The sequence below is a fragment of the Poecilia reticulata genome, linkage group LG12, assembly GCF_000633615.1.
Source record: "Poecilia reticulata strain Guanapo linkage group LG12, Guppy_female_1.0+MT, whole genome shotgun sequence".
In the NCBI taxonomy this organism is placed as follows: Eukaryota; Metazoa; Chordata; class Actinopteri; order Cyprinodontiformes; family Poeciliidae; genus Poecilia; species Poecilia reticulata.
The window spans coordinates 12,963,232-12,990,504 of NC_024342.1; the positions used below are offsets into that span (position 1 = coordinate 12,963,232).

A 27,273-nucleotide genomic window follows, 5' to 3' on the forward strand; every position below is an offset into this window, starting at 1 on the left:
TTACATAAAAATAATATTTCAGTTTAATAGAATATTTCTTATGGCTTAGAATTTGCTTTTAATGAGTCTTTAATAAAGATGCGTTGGTGACCAGGGTTTTTGACCATGGAAACATCCAGACTTTGGTCTTTCTTGCCAGTCAGCGGAAAGCCCGTTGGATGTGGTGTTGGTGACTTGACAGGAGCCTGTTCTGTCTTTTTGCAGCATTGGAACCGAAGTGCTGCTTCAGACCAGGGACAAGTACACCAGGAAGAGAGGGTCCAGGACTGGGGAAAGATAAGTAGATTTAACTTAAAGGATACATTTTGTTAGAAAAAAAACCCCTCTTTATTTCTGCTTGAAATCTTATCTTTTTGGTCGTCTGAAAACCAAGAAATAACTGTGTATTTTAAAGCTACAAATTTATTTACTTTAGAAATAAATAAATAAGACATTGCATTTTACTAGTTGGGCATCACCTCAGACCTAAACTTCACAGTGGAAGACAAATCAGCACATACACTATTGGTGGACCTGGGCGAGAACCAAGATTGTGAAATTTTTTCTTTTCACCAAGTTTGCTGCAACATGCAAAAGAGATCAAATTAGCAGAAAGATTAGAATATATTCAAATCTGATTCTATGGTACAAATAAAGCACATGTTTATGTCACCTTACCATGGCTCATTAGCAAGGTAGGCTTTGCTCAAAATCTGGTGTTCCCGCGTGATTTTCTTGCTCAGAATTATATCACTAAGCAGCTCCTTCAGACGTGCAATCTATGCAGCGGACACAGATAGATTCAGGTCAGGTTTTGCTAAATAAATATAGCAAAGGTCCTAAAAGCGCATCGTCAAGTAACATGTTTACAAAATGTTCAGGCATGTAAAGGGATGCTTTACAGCATCTAACAATGCGTACTTACTTCCTGAGTCTGTAAACGGTTTACAGTGGACAGCTCTTGGATGACGGCCTCACACTCCTGCCTTGTAGAAGGGCGTGGCAGGTCGGACGGAATCGGAATCGGGATCGGATTGCTGTTGACTCTTACAGGCTCTAAAACGGTCTTTCGCAGCCCTGTTAATTCTCCACGATGGTTTAGTTGTACAGATCGCGGACTTTCGTTTACCTCCCTAAAGAGGAGTAAAATATTGTAAATTAAAACCAGTATGAAAAATGGCAGTTTTGGTTGTGTAAGCTAAATACCAAAATCCACCATTTTTTTAAGACTATGCCAAACATATTTGTTTATAACAACTCATATAGAGTAGAGTAGGATATCCAGAGCTCTCTGTGTAATTACGCAACTCCAGGCTTAGTCTAATGTGCAAATTAGACTATGACTCTATGTGCAAATGAATTACGTCCCAGAGTCAAATAAGCAATTATGTGTGACTGTAGGAGTCACTGTATTGCACTGATGTCAAAAACAGCCAAGGAAACGTGACCATGTTGTCAAAACATAATAGCACTGCACACTGTTTCCACATAGTAATATCTGCATCTTGCTCTGGTCTCTGCTATTAATAGGCAAATAATTCCCTGGTAAAAACAAAACAGTGAGCTCATTTAGTAAAAAAAAATGTAGAAGTCATGTATGACTGCTAAAAACTTATTCTTAGTTGGGTGTAATAATAAAACATTCAGTAGCTCTGCCTCTTTTGCATATCCATGTTTAAATTGACCACATCTGCAGTTTGGATCTCATTTTAACACAGGATACAGTTCAAGTACAAATCCATGGTGGTTGGACAGAACTTCACCTTGATGCTTGGTCTTGAAACAGTGAGTCTTCAAGCAGCTCGTCCACATAGAATCCGGAGTGGAGTTGAAAGGGAGATTTTGCATTTCGGTTGGATGTTGCTCCTACAAAAACAATGACTAAGCTGAAGCAATCTTTCCAAAGGCTATCTGGATTACAGACATTTAGCTGAAGAAATTAACAATAACTACAACGACAAATGAGTAAAGATCAAGGACGTCTGGCCTCTTTGCAAATCAGGAATCACTAATCCTGTGGGGTTTTTAGTGATTCAAGAATCTGAAGCGACTCTAAAGATACTCACGCCCCCAAGCTTTTTAATATTCTGTCATGTCACAACCAAAATCGTCACCGTTATTTATTGAAATTTTACACGATAGACCAACACAAATTAATGTAAAATTGTGAAGTGGGAAGAAAATCACATATGGTTTTCAAAGTTTTTTAGAAGTATATGTCTAAACAGGCTGATCATTAGTAGAAGCAGCCAAGAGGTCGAAAGGAAGTCTGATGAGGATTCAAGGTCTACAGCTCAGAGGAATCTGTTGATGGGACGATACCGTAATAAACTCAACCTAAAAGCACTATTACGAAATACGGCAGTGACAGCATCATGCTGGGGTAGTTTTCTTCAGCGTGCACAGCCAAGTACAGGGCAGTGCAGAAAGAAAACCTGTTTGTTGCTGCATAAGACATGAGGCTGAAGCAGAAGTAAATTAGCAGATCAACAAGCCAAACCACACAAGCCAGAGATAGACGGCTATAGTTTTAGTCACACGTTACAATGGCCCAATCAAAGTCCAGCTCTAAATTTACTTAAAATCAGAGGCTACCTCCATCCAGCCTGACTAAAAACAGCTTTCGGTTTCAAGAGGCGTTACATTGGTAAAGTTGTACCCCAAAAGACTCGGAACAGCAATTTTTAGTTAAATGTAGCTCTACAAAGTATTAATTCATAAAAATGAAGGCCACACTTTTCAGACAATTACTTTGTTTATTGTCCTACCTAACAAAATATGAATACACCGAATTTTGTGGTTGTAACATGGCGATATGGGAAAAAAGTTTCAGGGAGGTGAGTAAGGTTAAAATAACTTAAAATGTAACAAAACTGCCACTGAAGGTGCAATGGAAACAATAATAAATCAGGATTGCATCTTACCTTTCTTGCCTCCTTTGCTTGAGTCCATAGTCAATTTATACTTCAGCTCTGCAAGAGAAAACAGTGTGAACAGTTTGCACTGAGGGACAGCCACTGTATAAGATCGGGATGCAAAAATTGGGGAGTTAATGTCTCACAAAGGTGGCTAGACACTTAGACCTATTCAGACACCAGACCCTTCATGGACCCCCAGCTGAGGACCAGTCAAAACCCTGGAGTTGCTATGCTACCAGTGTGCCCAGATTGAGTGTTTTTCTTGTCAGTACTTTATCATGGGGACAGTCAGGTCTCTGGCTTGAATTCATTATACCCCGAGTCATCAAATCCAACCCTTGTAGATGGAAAATAATGATGTGCAGCCGGTGGCTGATTTCTTAGGCATCAGGTCAATGAAGCTGGCTGATTCATTAATGAATGTCAAAACCCTGCTGATTACCCACTGGGAATGACTTAAATTCTATCTAGCCATCTTTCATGAAACAGCCAAATGGGAAAAATTACAAATAACACTTTCAGACTAACATTTACCACAATGCACGTTTTTTTTTTTTAAGTAGCCTACATAAATTTGCAACATTATGAACAAACCCAGGGTGCTTTGATAGCAATATTTGTTGTATATAGAAAAGAAAATTATTCAGTAATTAGGATACATTCTAAGAAAAATAAATAAATTCTGGAAAAACCACCTTTATTCTCCCTTTTGAGAAAGTCCATTTCTGCGTGGAGCTTCTCGAGAGTTTCCGTTTGCTGATGTTGGAGATATAGGATGTTCTTCTGGAGGGATACGATTTGGGGATCCACGTCGCTCAGATGGGAAATATTTGGCGGGTTTCCTTTGATAATCAGCGAAACAGCAGGCACTGGGTGTCCAGGTGGGCGAGAAAGTGGAGAACTCGCTGCCCTGCTGAATTCAAATCTGGTCCTGAATGTCGACTGAAATATGGGTGGGAGATCATCACCTGCCATTTTTTCCTCTTTTTTTGCAGCATTCAATGGAACTAGTTGGCTTCTTTTCTACACGGTTTAGCTGGCAGCTCTTTTCCACATCCTGTTAAAGTTCAGTTTAACCCACATTGTTATATTACAACCAATTAGACAACACAAAAGCAGTAAACGGCTTAGAGGGTCTCCCGGGTTTCTTTGACTTATTTGACTTGCGTTGCACTCAAACCAAGTGCACAGAGAAAAACAACGTTGCCATGGCGACCCACAGCAAGCCTTCTTCTTTGGGAAAAGTTCGGAGTTGTATTCCTCCCCCTTGTGGTGACTAAAGAATATAGCACCTTCACACAAGCAACAAAAAGTTTATATATTTTCTAAACGATTAAAAAGTAACAATTTAATTTCTAATCGTTCTCTTTTACAAGTAGGGTTGGGTGATATGATTATTTTTTTATTTCAGTAAAATCAGTTTTTATCTTCTACAAAAACATAACTCGTATGGGTGCGTCTAAATAAATGGGAACATTAATAAATTAAAAAGTGAAACTCAGTAAGTTCACAAAACACAGTGGTGTACTTTAAAATCCTTTTCATATTAGCTTGAGGATTGTTATACAGCGAATGAAAACCAAAAATTAAGTTGCTATTAAAATTTGAGTTATATACATTCTTAGAAAAAAAAAAAACTTTGAGAGAGATTAGCCAGCTCACTGAAAAGTATATGTACTATTTAGTAAATGTACTCAACATCTGGCCAGGGCTCCTTTTTCATGAATTACATCAGCCTGTGGTTTTGATGTTAAATCAAGGAAATAAACCAACTCTAATAAAGCATGCAGTATTTTCCTTTTAACTAAAACAAAAACACAACGTCCTGAAGAAATTGTCCTTTCACTTTATTCATGACGAAGCTCCCCAAACAGTAAAGATTACATTACCAGCAGGGGTACAGAAGATAGTGCGTCTGTTATGGATATGAAAACATTAAAACTGCTTTTGCAACAGCAAGAGAGAGAATGTGGAAGAACAAGCAAAAAGCTTAATAGTCTTTGGGAATGTTCGGGTGGCCCATCGTCTCCCCAGAGTTGAATATACAATAACTTAATTGACGACATATAAAAGGCAACATAGAATTAGTCAAGGGAAAAACATAAAACGGAAACATCCTGGAATGTTAGAAAAAATATAAAAGAGACGAACGGAAATAAAATCGACGTGATGGTTATGATCAAAGGGCATTGTTTTCCCTAATCGGAATAAAGATTGTATGGAACAATAAAAAGTGACACATGCATCGGTTTTTTTCTGTCATCTGATTCGTCGAAGGACAGCACAGCAAGTGTAGTGACAGAACGTCTGCGGAGGAACTAATTAATTAATATTAGGAATGTATACTTAAGAGACAAAGACATCATTTAGGACACAACATGAAAAGGCAACAAAGTAAACACACAAAATGTCTGTTCAGATAAATTATCTCTCCAGTTTATCCTGCCGATTGCAACGCTAAAAAGGCGTCTTCAGTTCAGCCTCTTGAGCCAAAATCGCACGCAAACGTTTTGTAAAATATGCACTCAATTTCTGCCTTGCGCAGCAACGGGAATGACATCTTGAGTAAAATAAGGTAGTGGTGGGTTTGGATGTCAATTACATCAGAGTGACATGTTCTGTTTCTCACGACAGTCAGATCTATGCAGCACGTTCTGCGCTTAACGTGTCCCACTGACGTTACCGTGTTAAACATCAGGCTTACCAGTTCACACTTGCATGCACACAGCATGAAAAACAACTACTGTAGGATTTAAACCTTCAAAAATCAGTTAATCAAATTTAGAATAATCAAAATAATAATAATTAGGGGTGAGGGGAAACACGTGGTTAAGTAAAACAGTCACAATTAAAATGAATCAAGCAAGCAGAAAACGACATAAAGCCTTAAAAAAACCCAAACCACACAATAACTATTAAAATAAAGCACAAAACAAAAACTGCAACATTTTTTTCAGTGTGAATTTGTTTTTCTTTCGTCTTCTAGAAAACTAGCTTATACAACTTCCTTCTCAACACTCCTTAACATGAAAACATACAATTTATGAGGGTAAATGCAAAAGCAACTAAAACTACACTAAAACGAATAAGCAGAAGTCTCTAAAAAAGCACGGCTACACAGACTGCACACTTTTAGCAAACTCCTCTATTTATACAGTACGTCAACAGTGCAAAAACATCCAGCCCTTAAGATCAGCTTAAATGTTGACCTCCCCCCCTTCGACATTCAGCCTGATTTTAATGCTGCTTCTTTCCTGACACCCCTACATTCATATTTGACTAGACTCGCTGAACACCCACAACATTGAGAGATAAAATGCAAAAAAATAAAATAAAAAATCCCCGTGACAAAGTCTGGAAATCATTTGCAGAAAACACCTGCAATGAGTGTGAAAGCCTACGAGTGTCAGATGAACATAGGTGCAGCTCAAGAAATTTGAATGTTGCTAAAAAGTCCAGTCATTTCAGTAAATTAATTTGGTTAAACTCATATTTTCTACACATTCGTACAATGTGATATTGTCCAAGCATATATCTTAGTTAAGATAAACTTATTTATTTTGCTCACACAGACGGCGTGTGAGCAAAATAAGCAGATTATAAAGCTAGCGACTCACAGCGTCGAAGGAAGAAACTGTCATAGTCCATTTTGAATGACTGTTATTGATTAGCAAGCAAAATCACCTGACCTAAACTACACAGAGAAGGTGTGGAGTAAGATGAGACACGCAAGAGTCAATGACGCAAAACAGATAAAAGGCAAAAGTTGTTCAGCACACAGTCACTGGCATCCTCCACACGGTGAAGAAATCACAAAAAAACTTCTCAGAGTGCTGTAACCAAAGTTAGCTGGAAGGACAGTTTGACAAAACGGTAACAGCAACCTTTAAAAGAATGTAAAAAGCTTTAAGCGACAATCATCAAAATGAACAGAAATTAACTTTTTTCTTTTTTTTTTTAAACTGAATTGCTGAAATAAATGAACTTTTCAATGTTATTCTAATTTATTAAGGTGCACCTCTACAGCCCCGTTTATTGCAACATTTTTGCTAACAGGATTGCGATGGCAGATGTAGATGGATCAGATTCAGACCCGTCTGCATATAAATCTACAGCGTTAGCCTGACCCGTTTTCTCTATGCTTACGCAAGCCACGATTTTCATGAACAGAATTTAAATACTTACCTCACAACCTCGTAGTGTGAAAAGCAGGTTGTGGCCTCATAATTTTAAGCGCATACTGAATGAGCAAATTCTTATTCATTCGTTGTTGTTTTTTTTTTAAATCAAAACAGCAGAGGCAGACACTGAATCTACTTCAAAAGTCTTTCGAAAGTAATTTGGTTGTGGTTTTGTATAATAATGCTTGTTCGTAGTTCTGCTGATTAAATTTCGCTATGCTTTATAAATGCGTACTTTCTGTCAATAAGCATGAAAGAATTAAAGATACTGAACAAACATGGGAGGAAATTAGAAATATAAGCCAAAAAAACAAACAAAAAAAACACATTATGGGAACATTTAGCCACAGGGAGTCCTTATCAGAACGTGTCACCAGCTGTGCAGCTTCTACTGCATTAATCTTCTCATCCCGCTGCATCTAGCATGAATCCTAAAAAGCTTTTTTCTTATGCTAGATAAGCACAACATGAAGGAATGTGACTACTTGGCAAAAACCGCTCCTTCTTATTAGACCAACAGTAACTAGGTGCAAATCTTTTTCTTGGCATTTCCATCTTCAGCAGCAGAGTCCTCCCTATGTCCATTACTGGGCCAACCTCCAGAGTTGAGATGTTTCTGTCACAGTCCAACCCTGAAAACCGAAAGATCTTCCATGCGCGGAACCCTCCGGTGTCTGAGTAAACTTTGTGGTTTTCTTGCGAAAACGAAAGCGTTTCTATGTGAAACCATGAAATGTGGGTGGAGATTTGGTGTCAGAGTGCAAATGGAGGGTTGTACGGCTTCACAAGTCAAACACAGAGACCCGACTGCAGAGCTGTGAGGCGGCGTTCAATGCACTCCTTGCCTGCAGAAACAGGGTCAAAGAAAGACAGAGAATATTTAGCGCAGCGTATACAAAAGCCTCCAGTTCTCCAAGCTGAACCCCCACACCCCCTCCCCCAAGAACAACAAATACTACAAATGTTGAGCAGCTGAAAGAGATTCTCACATTTGCTAACACTAAGGATGTCATCCTGTTCAGTGAGGAGCAGAGACAGGCCCTCCATTAGCAGGAGAGCCTTGTGGTAACGCAGGATCGATGCTTCCCCCTGGTGGAACATCTCATCCAGCGCAGCAGCCTGAACCTAACATCACAAACAGGGAGACATTAATGGTCTGTTCCATTCATTTAAAAATAGTGAAAAACATTTATTTATTTATTTTTTACAAATAAATGACTGAGACATGTAATGGGTTTTTGTTACCCTAATTTACACTTGTAGAATTACTTTTGGCTGACATTTACCCCTTTTTTATTTACAAAATAACTCAAAATCTCTCTGGCGAGAGTTTGTAAACACAAACTTTCAAGTCCTGCCTCAGACTTTTAGTCTAATTTACTCTCAACTCTAGTCAGCTTTCTCATCGCTGCTGCACCGCTACATTTCTCAGTAGAAACGGTGTGCGGTTACGTTGTGTTGCCACATACGGTGTTTTACATGATTAGTTTGGGTTTCTGTGAGAGCCGTAAAACAAAGAGCCATGTGAAACGGTTTTTCTCTGCCCTTCCTTTTAGCCTACCATCTGCACTGTGTGGCTAAAGAGCAGACGCTCAGCTGTGACGGAGCTGATTTGGTCCATTAGACGATGCTTCCTGGAGAAGAAGTGTTCCAGATGAGTGCTGAGCGAGCGGCAAGATGCCACGCTGGACTTGTACAGCTCATTCAGCCGCCTCACCACTGCGAATACAGAGATTGGAAGAAAAGAGGTTTCTGCTTTTGGGTGGCTCACAAAGGAAAAGAGATCTTATAGACTTTTTGTGACATGAAGGGCCTCCTACCTTGTTTGACTGTAGCGGAGGGGTAGAGTTTGCCCTGTTTAACTCGCTCCATGGCCGTATGTAAGGCAGTAGACAATAGTTCGGCGGTTTTAAGGTAGAGCACCAACTGCTCTGCGTGACTGAGGAGAGAAGCACAAAAACACGTCCCTTAAGTAAAACTTAAGTGTTGTAAAACTGACAGGGGAAAAAAAAAATCACTACTTCCTGGGACTGAATCCTGAACTAAAAAGGTGTGCATCCACACATGTTAGACACAAAACTTTCACCTTTAGCTCACTCAACTAAGTATTTAAATGAATTCTAGGCACCTACGGGTCAATTTCCTTTATAGATAATATTTTAAAAAATTGTATTGCTTAAAATTTCAATCAAGATATGATTTTTCTGACTTTTCCCCCTTTTTTACGATACACAATATCCCCAAAACTGTACAAGTATGAAATGGCAAAGAAGCAAAATATCAAGCAACTTCACTTCTCAGTGAAGTAATAAAATATACACACTGCCAGATTATAATAACTAAATATCTGACACCAATTTCAAACACCGTGTCACCGTTCTTCTATTACTATAGCCACATCAGAGACATAAGCAAAAAACAAACTAAGTAGCTGTTTTAACACACGGCTTTTGGGTGGTTTTATTTGTCTAAATGGAGCAAAACTGAATCATCAACAAACAGTGACATTGACCTTACCTCCACTCTCGGCTCAGCGAGCTTATCTGATCTGCCACCAGGCTCTGCTGCTGAAGGACAGCGGGGTGAGAGCCGTCTCCCTGTCCCCCCGCTGTGACTGCCCCGCGAGTGCTAGCCACCTCCATCAGACAGAGGACAAACTCCAAAGTGAAACGCAGGCGCTGCACCGTGTCTGTGTGCTCTTGCTGAACTCCCAACGAAAGCAGAAAAAGAGGGAAGGGGTGGTAATTTAGAGACAATTTATATCATGCGTCAACAGAACGTGATGTTACAGACTCTGCTTTGCTGGAAAGAAAATATCGATCCTCATTTTTATAGGTAAATGTATCCTAAAATAAGCTCCAGTCCTAAAAAATGTCAACAATCTGACAGTTTGTGGGGAAACTAGTTCTTCACCTCCATCAGCGTCTCCTCAGGCAGCTCGGGGGCCTCGAAGGTCACAGCGCCACCCATGTTAGCAGTGATAGAATCAGTGAAACTGTAGCGAGGGCTGGGCGAGGCCTCAAAGCCTTCGGGAAAGGTGCCTGTTGGGGGGTAGCGACTGGTCAACGAGCCTGCAGGACTGCCTGAACTGAAGGAGCCTGCATGAGTCAGAAAAAAAAGGAAGAAATTTTCTTTCAATTCACCTACTGTGAAATTAATAAAAAATTATATTTTAAGCAATTACAATGCATAAGGCTTCCGAGGAAATTGCTGTTGATTACTAAACCATATATCAGTTTTAAATAGGATTTTTTTTTTTTATATCTATCCAGATTTGAGAAATTAGATCTTAGCCTTAAGAACAAAGAATGTTTCACCTCTATTTTTTTTTTTTTTTGAATATTGAACTTATTCAGACATTTTTATTGTGTTACCTGAACATTTCCTGTGTCTGGAGGTCTGAGGTGGGGTGCTGCCACTTGGTGGAGAACCAACAGTGAAAACCACCTGCGCGGGGCTGCAAGAACCAGGTGCAAAGCCGCCACCAGGAGGAGCTAATGAGCAGAAAAACATTGGCTCTCTTTATTTTGTTTAATTCACGTTAGAGAAAAAACAAATATACAAGAATCAGTTAGAAAAAAAAACAATGGCAGTGTTGATAAAACAGTTCCCTCACAGTTTTACTAGAATTCTTCTGAAAATTATAAAAAAAGTTCAAACTCATGGCTTCAAAATATAGAAAGAAATCTGCTGATGTCTGGAACCATTTAATTCTAAGCTTTTAAAATGCTGAAGACGCAGCCTGAATTCACCTTGAACTGGCATAGCAGAAAGAATAAGAAGAAAAAATTTTAATAAAATCAACATTTTAATCCATCCTCTGTAAGATACATGCAGACCTGTTATGTCTATGGCTTTTTCTGAGGCCAGGTTCTCCGCGCTGCCTCGTTCTCCTGCATGTCCTGCTCCAAACGCAGCCATCAGCAGCATGTCAGACAGACGGCCGGCACTCTGTGACCTGAAGCAAGCAGACGAGAAACAGCTTTGCTTTCATAAATCTTCCCATCCACTTCCCATCAATTCTCTTCATCTGTTTACTTTATGTTTGTCCATATCCATCTACTCTGAAAAGGTTAAACACTACTCTGACCTTTTTCCATTCCAGAAAAAAAAAAAAAGACAAATCACTTCAACTGCAGTTTTACAAATGATAAATAATTTTGAACTAGAATTAACAAGTTAGAAGCAGTTAATAGATAACGATGGATGTCCTGTTCATGACTAGTTTTATACTTAAAGAGAAGATTCCTGTGTCTAAACAACTCATTTGTGATTGAAAAGATAAACAGTGAATGAATGAACCTGACCTTCCAAAGCTCCTGCCGTCGTCGCTCACTCTGTGGATGCAGTAGGCTTGGTGGGTGGACGGCGCCGGCGCTTGTTGCCCCAGGTCTCTGAGCTCTCCCGGGGCGGTCCTGCTGCCGGGCGAACCAACAACCAAACCCTTCTGAGTCAGGAATGTCACGAGGTTTGGAGAACTTGGCGGCTTTGGGAATTCAAAAGGAGGGATAGCCTAAGAAGGCGGACAAGTAAGGAAACATTAAATTTATTTTTGCCCTGTGCATGTGGAGTAAAATCACAGAGACGGTCATCTCACCCTGGACGGGGATCCCAGGATGGTCGGTAGAGGGTTACGCTGCATCAGCTCGCTGAGTCTGGGGGAAGAGTGGAGCGGCCGGAGGGTCATCAGCCCGGTTGAAGGGACAGCGACCGGGTCTGAATGCTGCTTCTTGATTTTCTGTCTGCTGCCGCCAGTCGCGCAGTCCGACAGACAGGGGGCACTGTGGAGCCGTGTGCCGAGCCCCGGTGTCTGTGGCTGCTGCTGCTGAGACGTCTGCCTCGACTCAACGTGTTGCGGGCCTGGAGAGCGAAAAGCAACTTTGACCCTTTGCAATGTTTGGAATTGTTTTTATTTATGTAGATTAAAAAAAATAAAAAAAATAGGTAAGTTCAATCTACAGAAATATCAATTCAAATAATTCCTTATCTGCATGTCAGAATGCAACAAAAGGTTCAAAGGAAACCCCAAGAGCAAACTTTTTTTTTAAAATCATTCATAAAAACCCTAAATGTATTTAAAAGAGAAATGCTTGAAATCTACTCATTACATGAAAAAAAAGAGGTTTATATAACATGCAGCTTCCTTTAGTACCTTGAGGAGAAATCTGGAATGTTCTGGTCCCTCCCAGTGAAAGCCTACGGGAGGAGGGGACCGCTCCCTGCCACGGGGCCGAAGGTCCTGCTCTAGCGTGGCCCACCAGGCTCCCACTGCTGCCGCGACGCCCCGCTGTCGACAACCTGACAAAAAAAAAAAAAGCAGTATATTACTCAAGTTTAGCTGAGAAACTCTAAAAAAAAAAAAATACTTCATCATTAGTTTCAGAATTTCATATGTGCAATTGTTTGGTTGTGGGATTGCGTGCTGGCCTGGATACAGACCGTGGTGAGCCGTCCTGCTTGGCAGACTGAAGGTTCAGCTCCATGCGATGGTAGTTCTGGACCTGAGTGGGGACTGGGATAGGCAATGAGTGAACATGGTTTCCACAGCTACCACAATAATTACTGCCAGGGAACTCGGTGGGCCTGGAAACAGCAGAAAGAAGGACAGAGCATGAGGAGGGGATGTTCAGAGCACAAACAGCAGACAGTTATGTTTTCATGACAGCTTTTTTTGGGAAAGCCCAGCATCAACTAGAAGATGTGGCATTCTGTTTATACATGGTCAAAGCTTTCAGAGGTTACTAATGGGTTTAAAACCAAAACTCTTGAAATCCCTATAAAAGGTGCCAGGCTAAAGCCAAGTAACTAGGCAGGGAATATTATCTTTCAGCTAAAAGCTCCTAGTGGTGCAAAATGGAAGATATCGCCTCAGGTTGTGGAAAATGCTTTTCACTGTTTGAGAAGGATTGAATTACAGGCCTGTTGTAAACACACCAAACAGCTGTGAAGATTTCTGAAGACGAGATTGGGCTGAAACCGTCCAATCTTAACACCTGAAGGATTACGGTAAACTTCAATGAATCAATTTTAACATCGTTAGTTTAAATGCTGAATGAAAGTAAATCATAATGTTGAACAGCTTAAGGATTTCAACGTGGACTGCAAAGATAAGCTTATGTTTTAGTACTGGCATCTGCTTCACCTTCAGTAAAAGAAAAACAATATTTGAGTTAATTTGAAAATTAGAGGTTTCAGTTTTTAAAGGAGGATAAAGTCACGATGTGAGTGGGAGGTAAAAAAAAGAAAAAGTCGTGGGTTTTTCAAACTGCAGAGAGAAAAAAAAAGCAATGAAACGGTTATGTTTCAAGTCTTATGCACAAGCTTCTTTTGGTAGTTTTAATATCTGCAGTTTATTTGAATAGTCAGCTTCAGTAACAGAAAGTGAGATCGGATGCCAAAACCTCTGATGGACAGGGATGTTTTTAATCACTAGATTTATTTTCTCTTCTATCACAACAAAGGATTCTTCAAACTCTGAAAAGAAAGAGTAGATCCAGAAGCTGATCTTTAAAAATCAGTTTCTGTATGTTTATGGGCTCAAGACATGAAATAGGAAATGATTTTTTAAAAAGTGCTAACTCACATTGGATAACGTCACACACAGTGCCTTGAAAAAGTATTTGCATCCATTGAACTTTTTTTACGTCACCTTACAACTACTGATTCCAATGTATCTTATTGGATTTTATGAGACAGACCAACACAAAGTAATGCAGAATTGTAAATTGGAAGGAAAATGACAGGTGGTTTTTGAATAGCGGTGACCAATAAAAACATGAACAAATACCCTGGAAGCCACTTCTTGGTAAAATTGCTTTAGCATGCCTTTTAGGGTATGTCTCAACCAGCGTTGCAAAACGTTCTTTGCAAAACAGCTCAAACTCGGTCAGCGTTTGTGAAAAGCAATTTTCAAGTCTCGCCAAAATTTCTAAATACGACTGAGGTCTGGACTTTGACTGGGTCATTCTAACACATTTTCACTTTAAAATGTCAGTATCATTTTGTGCTTAACTTTCATTTTACAGCTAAATCTCAACATTTTAACTCAGACGTTTTACCTGACAAGACTTGGAGAGTCACTGTAAGAAGGAGAGTGTGGTGGTGTTTTCGCTTGGTTACACAGACCAGCTGAAGCCAAAAGAGAGCTAAGAAAGATTTTTAAAAAAAGAAAGAAAAAGATGGAAGAGAACATCAGATCATGAAAAACTGTACTTCCTTTGATTATTTTTTTAAATAACTGTAAATGTTCTGGGATGAAAAAAACATTTATTTTCCATGATAAATAAAGTCAGTGCCTCTCACCCACTGTTCATCAAACTGTCCTGCAGCACTTTACTCTCACAAGTCAGTTCACCTGCTGGAAAGTCAATCAACACACAGCAATGAAAAAAAAGCTTTCCCAATAATTACAACAATATATTTAATAACTTTTACAGTTTCATCTGATGTTATTTACACATATCCTCACTTGTAAAATGAGCCGGCACCATGACAAAATCATCTGTGTCGCAAGAGGAGGAGTTCTTGCTGCTGCCGCCTGCTCCAGACGAGTCCTTCAGGAGAAAACCTGCAGCCTCCTGCGTTGGAGAGGCCAGAACTTTGGCACGCAGATGCTGAGTCTCAGCTAAAGACTGCTGCAGAAGGAAGCAGACACAAAAGGTTGAACAGGCACAGACTATGTACAGACTCATAAATTGCATGCAAACAAACAGAAGCAGAAGAATAAGAGGAAAAAGTGAGTACAAACCGGTGGTGAGGCAAGGTGAGAAGTGGAGGAGCTGCTACAAGAGCTGGCTGATGCCGAACTGGGCAAACAGGTCATGGTCACTGTAGGGACGGCTGTGATACAACGCAAAACAATTGGTGAAATGAGTCACATAAATAAAAGGGGAAAAAAAACAACAACTTTGGTCGTGAGCAGTAATCATAATCACTTTTTAATCAAACCTTTGGTTTAAAAGAAATAAAAATATGCCAGATCACGCCCAGCCAAGCTTTAAATAGAGTAATATTTACTTTTACTTACACTTTTTAACGGATGAGCTTGCATCCAAGAAAGGATGGGTAAAAAACTCATCTGAAGAAAGAGAAGAAAATAAAGAATAAGTACTGAGCAATGCTGAAAAAGCTGAGCAGAATTCAAAGTAATAAACAGAAACAGTTTAGAAAATGTTTACACTCGTTTAATCAGGTTTCATATATATGGACCAGTTTTATCCGACTCTTTTTATGACAGTGAGAGAGCATTTTGAAAGGGTTAAAACTGCTGATTGTCACCGACCAAAGTCCATACGATCCTTGTGGTTGCGTTGCAGCAGACCGAGCAGCAGGTTCCTCAGATGGCTAGAAGTCTCTCTGGGGATGCTGCAAATATATAAAACATTAAAATCTAAAGAGGGATTTTTTTAATAGCCTTGTTTGCTCTCAATGTTCTACCTTAAATAATCATGTTCATTAACAAAAAAAAATCTCAAAAACTATGAACATGGCTGTCAGTGTTAGCTTTTATGAGACACAGTAAACAGCTGGCATGTCTGACCTACTTGTTTTGTAACATTTTAGTTTGCAATCCAAGTCTAAATTCAAGCAAAAGTAAGGCAGCCAATGGAAAAACAATTATTAGCAACAAACCAAGGAACTTCACATTCATTATTCTTGTTAACCACAAAACACTGTTGTGCTAACATTTCGTTGTTCAGTTTAAAAGGTGCAGCTCTTACTTGGGACTCAGATTCTTGTTTTTCTCATAGAACAGCCGGAGGTCCTGGGGACTGCTGGCCTAGGGGCGATGATGCAAAATATGCAAATATCAATGGCATGTCGACACAGAGCTACTGAATAGCACAAGGGAAGTTTATTATTGAGCACTTCTGTCTGTTACGACTCATCCTTCCTTTGTGTTTCTAACACAGCACACTTAGATACGAACAGAACAGACATGCTTCACGTTTACTTGCTGCTGGGCCAGTTCAGATGAGAAAGATAAAGCCCATGCTGTAAATAAGTCTCAGTTATAAAGTTTTTTTATTCCTTGTACATGATCAGTAAACAGTATTACTTTTGATTCAGTACATACAGTGATAGACCTAAATAAAGGTCACACACTAATATTTCATGGAACGCTTTAGGCTTTGACTACATTCGCTGTAGCACTGTTTCGATATGCTTCAGCAATGTCACAAGATCTATTTCTGTCTAGTGTTGCATACATTTTTTATCAAGATCTCGCATTGGTGATGGGAGAGTCCAACCACTGTGCAAAACTGTCTCCAGAACATCCCAAAGACATTCAATGGGGTTAAGGTCTGAACTCCATGTGTGAAAAACGATGCGTCATGCTCCCTGAACTCCTCTTTCGCAAGTTGAGACAGATTAATCCTGGCATTGCCGTCTTGGAATATGGCCGTGCCATCAGGGAAGGAAAAATCCATTGATGGAATAACCTGGTCATGCAGTGTTTTCAGCTGACCTCATTCTTTGGGTACATAATGTTGCAGAACCTAGGAGACTCCAGGGATGATGGATGCATCACTTCATCTGCCTCTCTTCTCACCCTGATGCGCTCATCACTCTGTCAGAGGGTAAATCTGGTCTCATAAGACCACATGACCTTGCTCCAGAGTCCAATCTTCATACTCCACCGCACACTGAAATCTTTGTTTTCTCCAGATAGTCTCCTTGATTGCGTTTCCTTCACGTTGTGCATGTGGAAATGCTCTTGCTTTCACTATTAAACATTACCCTGAGTTCTGTTGTTGCCAGATATCAAGGTCATTTAGGATTTTTTTTACGACCACATTTCTTCGTCAAAGACGATGGCTGCCCTCCATCCTTCCAGTTTTTAATGATGCATCGGACAGTTTTAAACCCAATATTAGTAGGTAGTAGCAATATTCTTATACGTTTTCTCTGCTTGATGCCAATAATTTGACCCTTCCTGAACAGGCCAAGATCGATCTTATGGGTGTTTAAGAAATGAGAAGATACTCATTCTGTCAGCTGGGGAAAATACTTGTTACCAGATAACAGAAGATATTTGTCCATTCAGTAATTATCCAGTAGGAAACGTATTAGAGTAACTAATGCAGTGTAACTTGTGAGCTTTAGTCCTGTCTTGTTTTAAGTATTTAATAACAGAAATGCTGCTGGGATAATTTCTTGTTTGTTTCCAATTTTGTTTTTTCAGTGTGTTTTCAGAGGCACAGAAAAAAAAATATCAGCATAAATAACAATAACAGTCTATTATCTTATTTAGTAAATAACCTCTTAGGGACTTGTAACCAGGATAATTTTTCTATATTAGATTCAGTTTATTTATTTTATTTTCCATTTTGTTAGATTTAAAGATTTAATTAGAAATAAAAACCCTCCTTTCTTTAATTTATTTTTTACAAACTAAATCAAGCGAGAACAACATTGTTCTCGCGCGGTTTTAACGTCACGTGACGGTTGCACGTCAGCGTCCCAAATTGACAGCTACTGTTTATATGGCTGCAAATCGGCGTCCTAGCTAGGAGACGCTGTCGGACTCTGATGTGCAGTCGCGTGATCATTCATCCGAACGTTGTAGCGATCACGGTTTGTCAAGAGGGAACTGGCCAGGTGTGTTGCAGACTCCCATTCAAGCAGTCTGCTTCAGGATCCAGGAAAAATCACGGATTGTCTGGGTATCATGACGACCAGACTGGCGAGCTAACCAATTAGCGGATCACAGAAATACATCAAACTTCCTATCATCAAGAAACTTCTTCCGAATTGGTTGGAGATTCAGCCATAAAATCTTCATTCTGGACTGACTCCCTCCAGAAAGAATTGGATTATTTTCTTTCATCATCAGCAAGAGACTGCTGACTTCCTTGGTTTAAGGAACCCTTCTGGACTTTAAATTGTGGACTAACTTGTGTATATAATGTAAATATTAATACAATTCACCAATTTTGCACCATCTAGTTGTCTCTGTGTTTTACAATTTGCCACTTCCTCCAGCAGACGACCCTAGTTTTAAGAATCACTTGGATTGACTCTAACTTGGATTATTTCTTTTAATAATCCTAATAGTCCTAGAATGTAACACAGGTTACAGACTGGAAGGACTGGATAGTGAAGTTTGTATTTCCTTCTTGGTAAGCTTAGAAGAATGATGCCTGAAGGTTTCCTCCACAGGGAGGAGGAGGTGTGATACTCCACACCACAGACTGTGCTGCTATCCTACTTTAAAAGATAACATTTAAGCACTTTGAGAAGCTTTTCAGATTTCAATCAACATAGTAAGAAATGTAGAAGTTCCTTCATTGAACAATCATATTGATCTGAATAATACAAAATACAAAACAGTTTGTATCATCATATCATTTGCCACACATTAAGCTTGAAGGTTTTTCTGTCTCTCATGGCATTCTTCACTAACATATGAAGTGTGTTTTTACCTGAAAAGGAGCTTTACCAGTCAGACACTGAAATACGATGGTTCCTATACTCCACAAGTCAGCCTTGGCATCATAGTTCTGGGACATAATAACTTCAGGAGCCTGTTGGGGAAATAAAACGTGAGATTTAACAATATACAATTCTGCTCACAGGAATACTTGTAGGCGAGTGCAGTAAATACAAATGAGTCAAAGGAAGACTCATTCATTGATGTTGACATTACCATGTACATGGGAGAGCCACAGAGTGTAGCTGCCATCATGTTGCTCTGAAGGTATCTGGCAAAGCCAAAGTCCGCTACAAAGAGACGGGAAAAAGATGAGAGGAAGGACAAGTGAACATCCGATGCACAAAAGAGAAAAGCTGCACATTGCTTCAAATTACGTTTGGATCCCCAATGGAACTTCAAAGTGAAACAAAATTTATTGAGAGAGTGTAGAATAAACTTATTCTAGGAGATTATCCAACTTTAAAGACTTGGAACTTATCTCCAAAGACAGCCAGTCAAAAGTATCAGATAACAAATTATGTACATAACTAGAGAGATGAGAGTACAGATATGCAGAATTTATAAAAATGTCATCATAAATATTAGATTATTATTAGATCATTTTAAAGATGATTCATGGTAATAAATACCAGAAACAGAGAACTGGAAACACACCAGAGTAATTTTATCACCAACAAAATTACCTTCAGCGACCCAAAAAGCATGAAAGTGATTCAGGTTATCACTATAAATGTTCAATTCTAAATTTCCCAGTTGCACCGACTTTCATCAGATACAGAATGAGCCACAACACTGCTAATCACAGGTGTGGGGATAAGACTCAAAATTACAGCTGGGGAGCGGGGGGAATTTTCTACCAACAATTTTTATTCTAATCTTACAGGAACACACAACGGATTTCTCAGGGCTGTAAAAGGAAAGAGCGGATCATGGAAGTTTTCAAACTGTGTTTGTTTCAGGTGAGATACTGCGAAACATGCCAAGCAGTCATTTACATAATTAGAAGGGTAAATGGTGACTGGGAAATGACTTTTATAAATATATAAAATGTACTATGGATAATACCAATACACTGTTTGGCACTTATGTTTCACAAGACCAAAGTTTTTAGAAAGACAATGTCTTTCCCTACAGAAAGTTGTGAAAAACTCTTCCTTTGCGTTGAGGAAGTGTGTGTAATCCATAAGAAGAACAGAAAAATCAAACACAAGTATGAACACAATAAATAAATACATTTTAAACTGAATTGGACCTCAATATAAAAATAATAATTCTAAAAAGTTGTTATCAAGCTTGTTAACATGTATCATTTTATTCCCTGTTATAAGGCACGCCATAAAATGTATTTGGTTCAACCCCAACTTGTTTTTATTCTCACATGTAACCCAGTTTGTTGTGAAAACAAATATCTAGGTTACATAAAAACACTGATAAAAGGATTTCATAAGAGATTGGGAGTGTTGCCAATTAACACCGAGCAAACAGAAGAAAGCTGTAACCATTTTTAAAGAACACATCTAGTTGGCATGAAGGAAATAACCTTGATAATAATGCATGACGTACTCTGACACAGATAGGAGATCAAGGAAGAGAAAAGTCATAACATTTCCAGTAAACACATTTAGACCGAAATTTCTGACACTTTTCCATCAGTTAAAAACTGTTTTAATAGTGAAGAGGCTTTCACAATAGTAATAGATCTTGTCACAGACCTTTTTCCCTCTTTCTTGGTTGTTTATTTATTAGGTTTTAATGCCATTCATTTTTAGGATATGCTCTAAACAGTCAAAATGAAAACAGAGAGCCAACAATGAGGAAACTCATTATAAGAAACTTACCGATCTTGATGCAGGTGTTGTTGGAGTGAGACTTTCGGCCCGGTGGGTAGGAGAGCAGAATGTTCTGGGGTTTGAGGTCCCGATGGATTATTCCTTTGGTCTGTAGGACTTTCATGGCCCCTGCAATTTGTTGCAGGAAAACCCGAATAGTGTCCTCGCTCAGTGTGCCTTTGGCTGCAGAGACCAACCGGAAAACAAAAGGTGTTTGTTGACGTAAATAATTGCTTTCCGTTTTCCCATTAGAAGCAGATTTTTAATGTAAAATCTGCTTCTTTACCCAAGACCATTAAAAGAGCTTCTCCCAGCTCATGTGACGAGCAGCGACTTCAGCATGCATTAGGTTGCATTAACTTTCAGCCGGGTAATAAACTCCTCCTTCAATCAACAATATTTAAAATGTGTCATGTTTTGCCTGTTTTCTTGCAAATCTTCTTGTTTTTCATATGATTTTTTTCTAGATTTTTATATGAAATAGCTCTAATATCAGTGGGGAATAAAACAAGATGATCAAACTTATATTTTCCCATATTCTCCATTTATCCTGACCTGGAAAATACCTAGATCTAATTCCGTATACTTTTCCTGACGGCAGAGAAACCATGTTCCAAGAAGCAGGTTAAAAAACTCTGGATTTGAATACAAATACACATTGGTATTTTATTGATGTGACCTATTCACGTTTCATGGAAGATGCAGTCATTTCCACTAAGAAAACACTAATTTCCATTGAAATACATTGGCTGCTAATCGAACAGTAGATCCGTTTTTATACTTACAGTGTAAGTAGTCAGCAAGATCTCCACCATTGCAATACTGAGATCAAAAAGAAAAGGAATTGTTGAGAATTATCTTAAAACTACGACTTTCTCAAGATTTCAGAGAGAGGCTAATGGAGTGGAGACAACAGAAGAGATTCTCCATAAATGTGTTCACACATTCACACCTAGTATTAAAATAAATTTAATGAGGTGTGGCAAGTGAGGCTCTAATTACACTTTTCTTCACTAAGATAGAAACATAGGAATTAAGTACTAAAAGTAATCTGCATAAAAAGCATCCATAATTTATTTTTAACTGGACTAGAACATGTGGAGCACCAAAAAGTATACAAATTACTAAACTGAGCGATGGGGGACTTAGCATGAAAAACATTCAAGTTTGAGCTTCATTTGAGAAGGCTTTGCAAACTGGCCCAGCAGTTGCAAAAGCAACCGATCATTTTTGGACTGGAAACCATTTAACCCCCACTCCAGGCCTGAGGGGTCAGCTCAGGCCTGGAGTGGCTCCTCCCCTTAGATTATTGAGACAATGCAGTTCTAAGCAAACAAAGCAACGTGTCGTAGCAAAGCTTACCTCCATTACCAGGTACACTGAGCTGGCAGTTTCCTAAAGAGGGAACAGATAAGAGCCGTACACAAACACATTTCAGTCAAACAGTAACGAGAAAACAGCCTGCAAGAGAACAAACTGAGCTAATATCTACAGAGGATAAGACAAAGCTTATGACAACCATGAAATCTTTGCTAATTCAATCTTTGGTAGAAGCTGAATCAACTCTTTGCACAATTTAATAAAAAACAATAAAAAAAAAACTGAGAAAATAAGAACTGTAGACTACTCCTAGTTAATATTTTAATGATATTAGATAAGCTACCAAATTTGATATACATTTGAATTTTGAATTTAATTTTGTCCCAAAGAAAAGGGAAAAATGATCAACACTTGTTTGTTTTAGCCAACAGGATAAAAACACTTGAAATGGGGACTTTAATATTCACGTCAACAAGTTAAATTAACTAGTTTATATTTTAAAAAACAAAGAAATATAAGATGATATGGTTGTTCAGAGAGATTGAAAGCTCTCAAAATGTTTTTTTTTTTTAGTCTGTCACAATCTTTTCGAAACAGTTTGGAGGAAAACATAAACAAAAAAAAAATCCAACAACATACTTCAGCTAACTTCAAAACACCCTCTTATCACATAGCAACAGATGACAGCCATCTCTCACTCTGACCCCGATTCAGTATCTGTTTGAATGCAGCGGTCAAAGGGCAGACTGTTTTCTGCAGCTCAGCTGAGTCAGGGCTTCTAACGCTGGCTGCTTGTGGCTTCACTGAGAAAAAGGACAGCAAACAGGTTCTGGCAGAGAGCCGGCAGAGAGCCAGAGGTCAGAGGCTTTCTCAAAGAACTGAGGCAGATAAAGGTGGATAAAATGTTTGCTCTTCTTGCTAACGGTTTCACAACAAAAGGAGCTCGCATTCAGCATGATGTCAAACCATTTCGTCACTTTGCAGAGTTCTCAATAAATATTTTCTTGTCAAGAAGAAAATCACTCAACAGGACCAAATGGCCTGTTGGACCAAATGGCGATCAAACAACTACTACAACTGACATTTATCAGTTTAACCACATCCACTCCGCTTACTAGTGTGGAGAATATTTTACTCCTTTGCAATTCTGATTATTATAGTTTAACACCGAAAGTCAAACAAACTTAAAATTAGCTGGTTGATTTAGTTGGGCTATCTGCTGAGGTAACTAGTCTTCAGTTAGTTTCTTAAAAAGATTCGGTGCTGGTAGTTCATCCACCGTAATTTTCAAACATCTTTACCCTGAAAAGAGTGATTGTGGCACTCCTTTAGACCTAACCCATACGCCCCAGTCCGCTTTCCCACCCGCCCAACCGTGAAGCCTGTGTGAAATTACTTCTACCATCTTTACCGGCCCACTTGGATTTGCTAGGCACTTTATCTATTAGGAACTACAAGAACACAAAACAACATTAATATTCAGATAAGAAATGATTTTGCTTTGTGCTTCCTGTCCTTCCGGTAAACAGTGCTCAAATCTGCTCGAAATCGCCCCGTAAGACACTGTAGGAAAAACTGTAAATCTAAGTAGAGCACTGTAATTCAACCGACCTAGAAATAGTTTAAAAAGGGACTGTGAGATCTAACCAGCTTGAGGTCACAGATGTGGAGATGTATGTCAAAGCCTCAAACTTCCAGCCAATTAGTTGCCAATGTTTTCATGCAACAGTAAAAAAAAAAAATCTGTTTTTTTTCTTGCAAGCAACGGAAATGTGAAGTATTTCAAAGAAATGACATTTAAAATTATTTAAGATTTTTAGCTGGCTTTCATCTTTCTTTTGCAGGACAGTCTAAAAAGCAGATTCAATACGAAAGCCTGGACTTTGCTGGAGAGCAGTGCTTCGTTTGGTGTCACTTTCTTTGTGACCTTCCGAGATGTGGATCAATGGACAGATTAATCCCCAGCTAAGAACATCAACAGAAACCTGTAATCTTAGAGGCCTGGCTTGGACGGTCCTATGAAGGAACAGCTCCTGTCGCTCTCAGCCACCCGCTGTCAGTGAGGAGTGCAGCTCAGTTGCGCTTGGCACAAATGTGACAACTTTTTTAAAGAGATATTTTTTTTTGCTATTTTACCAGGCTACTGGTGATGACCTAGCAAAGCAGTTGCATACTTCACAACAACAACACCAGGCTACAGTTTCATCAACAGCACTGTAGCTCAGTTCATTTGAACCAGTCATGCAAAAGCCAGCAGGTCCTGCTGGGCTATCTATAGAAAAATAGAGTTTAGAGAACAAAAGGTATTCTCAGAGGTGGAACCAACAACTGCCAACAAGGCAATTAAACATCCAAAATCAGAAATCACATGCACAACACAGTACAGTTTTAAATTATTTGCAAATTAAGGATTTAAAAAATGCAACTCTTAAACATCTGAACTCATTTAAGAGATTAAAGATAAAAAAAAAAATGAAAAAAAAAAAAAACACAGCAATGCTTCACCGCAAAGTAAAAAGAGTCCTCCAACAAACAGTGAACTGTTGTCTCATTAACATAGCTTAGGCTAGTATGATGTAAAGTAGCGCTGTGTTTTTCACCCAGCTGGTGGGGTGTTAATTATGGACTAAAAATCAAAAGGAACACCTGCTGAGATCAGATAACATTTTGTGAGAAGACGTGAGGGACGTGATATAACAGCGATCCAGGAGGTGTTGCAGCAGGCCGCTTCAGATTGGTAACTAGGCTACAGGCAACAGCATCAATGTCACTAAGGACTCAGGTTTGTCCCCTAACAACGCATCAGCTGCCCTGACAGTAAGTTAACAGATCAATATGTATAGCTACCCGATTGTCTGGATGTAAATACTGCAGAGAATGCCAAAACGCATGATTTATGGGTAAAATTTGCACTACAGATCCCAGAGAGCTTCTTAACAATGAAGACTGACAGGATCGGGTTTTGTGACTGCGTGCAAAATGTAAACACAGGAAGTGATGACTGTGCTCAAAGGGACACAAAGTCAGGGTGTAAACTGACACTAAGATCTGTTTTCTACTGAAGAATGAGGGTCAGACAGAAGATAGCCAAAACTTTTTGAAGCAAAGAAATGAAGAAAATCTTCTTTTACAGAGTAAAAATGCAAATAAACATATGTAGTAAAAGAGAACGGGGGAAGGCAAATATTAAACATATATGCAAGAATGTATCTTCATTTTCCAATTGCAGACCAAGGGAAATGCGACAAGAAAGAATGTGATGGTATTTCTAACTAAATAGAAATACCAAACTGTATTTGGCATTGTAGCCCTAATTAAATACATACATACCTGAAAGTCCAGTAATGCAACAATGTTCTCATGTTTCAGTTCCTGTAGAAATGTCAGAAAATAAATATTGGCTTTAGGTTGAAGCCTTGACTATTCACAGATACACAGTGCCATAAAGTATGACATTTTTGTCATATTGCAACATCCAACTTTAAAGTATTTTATTGGGATTTTATGTAACAGATCAAACACATAAATTGGGAATAACTGTAAAATGGAAATAAATTGATGAATACTTTGCCAAATTTAGCACATCTGACTATCAGCTTTGCACATGCCAGACATTTTTACCCACATTTGTTCCTTCCAAAATAGCTTAGCCTCGTGAGATTAGACAGACAGTGTTTGTGATCAAGTCTTGCCACAAAGTCCTTGAATTTCGGTCTGGACATTGACTGGACCATTTTAATACACAGACTATGCTTTAATCTACACCTTCCACTGTAGGCCTGGCAATACATTTACACTCCTAGAAGGTTATCCTATAGGTTTGCTCTGTATTTAGATCTATTCATCTTCTCCCTTCAACTCTGAGCAGTCCCCCAAAAAATTTATCTCCACAGAATGATGCTACCACCACCATGTTGCAAAATATGGCAATGCTGGTTATTTATTGCAAAAAAAAAAAAAAAAACAAACATGTCAATTTATTCAATTGTGGATTGTTGATCAATTTGGTATTTCTATGTTTCCACATGCAGCAATCCCAATAACTCTGGCTCACCTTCAATATTTTGATCTCCTTCCCCAGCAGCGTCTGAGATTTGGCCAAGTTCTTCTTGTTTATGCATTTCACTGCCACCTCCCAGTCGAGTTTCTAGAAGGAAATATATTTCACAGAAGATCACCTTCTGGGTGGAGGGAACAACTGCAGTGCAAAGTTGTCTGATATTCTCAAGAAATTGTGCAGATTTTTTTGTATTTTCATTCGATATATCCTGCAAAATAAATTTGCCAACATTATGCATTCAACTTAAGTTACATGGAAATGAAAGATTTAAAACTAAAACAGATATGTGTTTAGACATGTCCAGCGTTTGCACATAGGAACATGAAATGTAGCATGCATTACTTGGTTTAGTTACATTATGTTATTTCATTTAGCCTCCTTCAGGTTTATTTGACCCAACAGATTGTTTATATTACTGAAATAAACTGGTTAAGTAAATGAAGCCATAATAATTAATATGCATTTGTGTACAGTACGTGTTTCAACATGTCTATCACTGGCCTTAGTAGAGCTTCATAGGAAACAATACGAGTCTACTGGCCTATATTTGAATTTGCAAAGTCGACGTGCAACATCTGCACATTTCTATGGCGACAAAAACGGAAAAGGCCACAAAGCAATCATGTATGCCTTCTTTAAACATTTAGCAAGAATTGCGAAGATTAGTTAAGCATTTTATGCGATAGCTTGGTGGTTTTCAGGGAATATCCTGTCTTTTAGACCAGGCCTCTTAAGGCCGTACAATAATAACAAACGTCCCAAATGACCGGAAAATGAGAATAATCCCTCAAGAATGCGTCAAAAGCATTTGGAAATCCTATATTAGTCATTCATAATTGTTACATCGTAAGTGTAAAAGGAAAATCACCTCTCGATGTCTGCCTTTGAAAACGACAGCAAATGCGCCATGTCCTATCAGGTCCTTCCGACTGAACTCAAATTTCCCCACCGTCTCCATATCGAAAGTCCGAATTTCTCCAACTAAGACCTGGGCCAATAACCAGGGGGCCTCAGGTCACCCTTCTCGTTGGATAGTCTTTCCTCCTCAGTCAAGTGGGGGCTGCTGCAGGAACGTTTACCCCCTCTTTCGCTTGCCATGGATTGGCTTCCCAACAGCAAATTGTCCTCTTCTCTCATGTTCGCACGGTTCCCTGTTGGAGTTTAACTCCTAGCAGAGCTGTACGTTTAATTCCATCACTGGCAAAGCGACTAACACGAAGTTAGCTAACTTGACAAACTGGAAGCCGACGACGACTGTAGCCCTTTTACAGCTGTCTTTGGCGTGCCACCTTAAGAAGCAGCTTGCTGCGTTTTGTTTATATACAGGAGGTCCAGACTTCTGTCGCCTGAGACTTCCACCCGGCGAAAAGACGACAAACTGAGCTTAAAACAGGTTGACAACATTTAAAGTCCAGTGAGTGCGATAAATTTTTTTTAAAAATCCTCTCAATACGTTTCAAAATAGCAGTTGACTTCGCCGAAAGTCACAGCATCGACGCTCACAACAAAGCAGAATCTGCTTTCGATGGCAAATGCGCATGCGCATCTC

At 39.1% G+C, this 27,273-nt stretch overlaps 2 protein-coding genes across 4 annotated transcripts; both read right to left on the reverse strand.

Annotated features, from left to right (window-relative positions):
- ccdc74b (coiled-coil domain containing 74B) lies at nt 1–4,115 on the reverse strand. 2 transcript variants are annotated; one of them, XM_017307788.1, is made up of 7 exons: nt 3,593–4,113; nt 2,904–2,951; nt 1,743–1,845; nt 905–1,112; nt 658–758; nt 501–560; nt 1–266 (listed from the first exon to the last, which is right to left on the reverse strand). In XM_017307788.1, the coding sequence occupies exons 1-7, from the start codon at nt 3,870–3,872 to the stop codon at nt 140–142; spliced, it is 927 nt and encodes a 308-aa protein (XP_017163277.1). In that variant the 5' UTR covers nt 3,873–4,113; the 3' UTR covers nt 1–139. The 2 variants fall into 2 exon arrangements, with proteins under 2 accessions (XP_017163277.1, XP_017163278.1); XM_017307789.1 differs by lacking the exon at nt 501–560 and having other exon boundaries at nt 3,593–4,115.
- A 608-nt stretch (nt 4,116–4,723) lies between these two features.
- ulk1b (unc-51 like autophagy activating kinase 1) lies at nt 4,724–27,266 on the reverse strand. Of its 2 annotated transcripts, none has more exons than XM_017307954.1 (27): nt 26,593–27,266; nt 25,719–25,811; nt 24,995–25,036; nt 21,707–21,739; nt 21,130–21,166; nt 20,354–20,527; nt 18,729–18,802; nt 18,505–18,606; nt 15,799–15,857; nt 15,360–15,442; nt 15,105–15,155; nt 14,826–14,917; nt 14,547–14,712; nt 14,381–14,435; nt 14,137–14,223; nt 12,518–12,661; nt 12,231–12,376; nt 11,676–11,938; nt 11,386–11,564; nt 10,918–11,036; nt 10,453–10,572; nt 9,992–10,176; nt 9,596–9,780; nt 8,899–9,017; nt 8,640–8,797; nt 8,068–8,203; nt 4,724–7,923 (listed from the first exon to the last, which is right to left on the reverse strand). In XM_017307954.1, exons 1-27 carry the CDS (start codon nt 26,680–26,682, stop codon nt 7,868–7,870), a joined length of 3,048 nt encoding a protein of 1,015 aa, XP_017163443.1. In that variant the 5' UTR covers nt 26,683–27,266; the 3' UTR covers nt 4,724–7,867. The 2 variants fall into 2 exon arrangements, with proteins under 2 accessions (XP_017163443.1, XP_008422140.1); XM_008423918.2 differs by having other exon boundaries at nt 11,386–11,591; nt 26,593–27,265.
- Nucleotides 27,267–27,273: the final 7 nt, after the last annotated feature.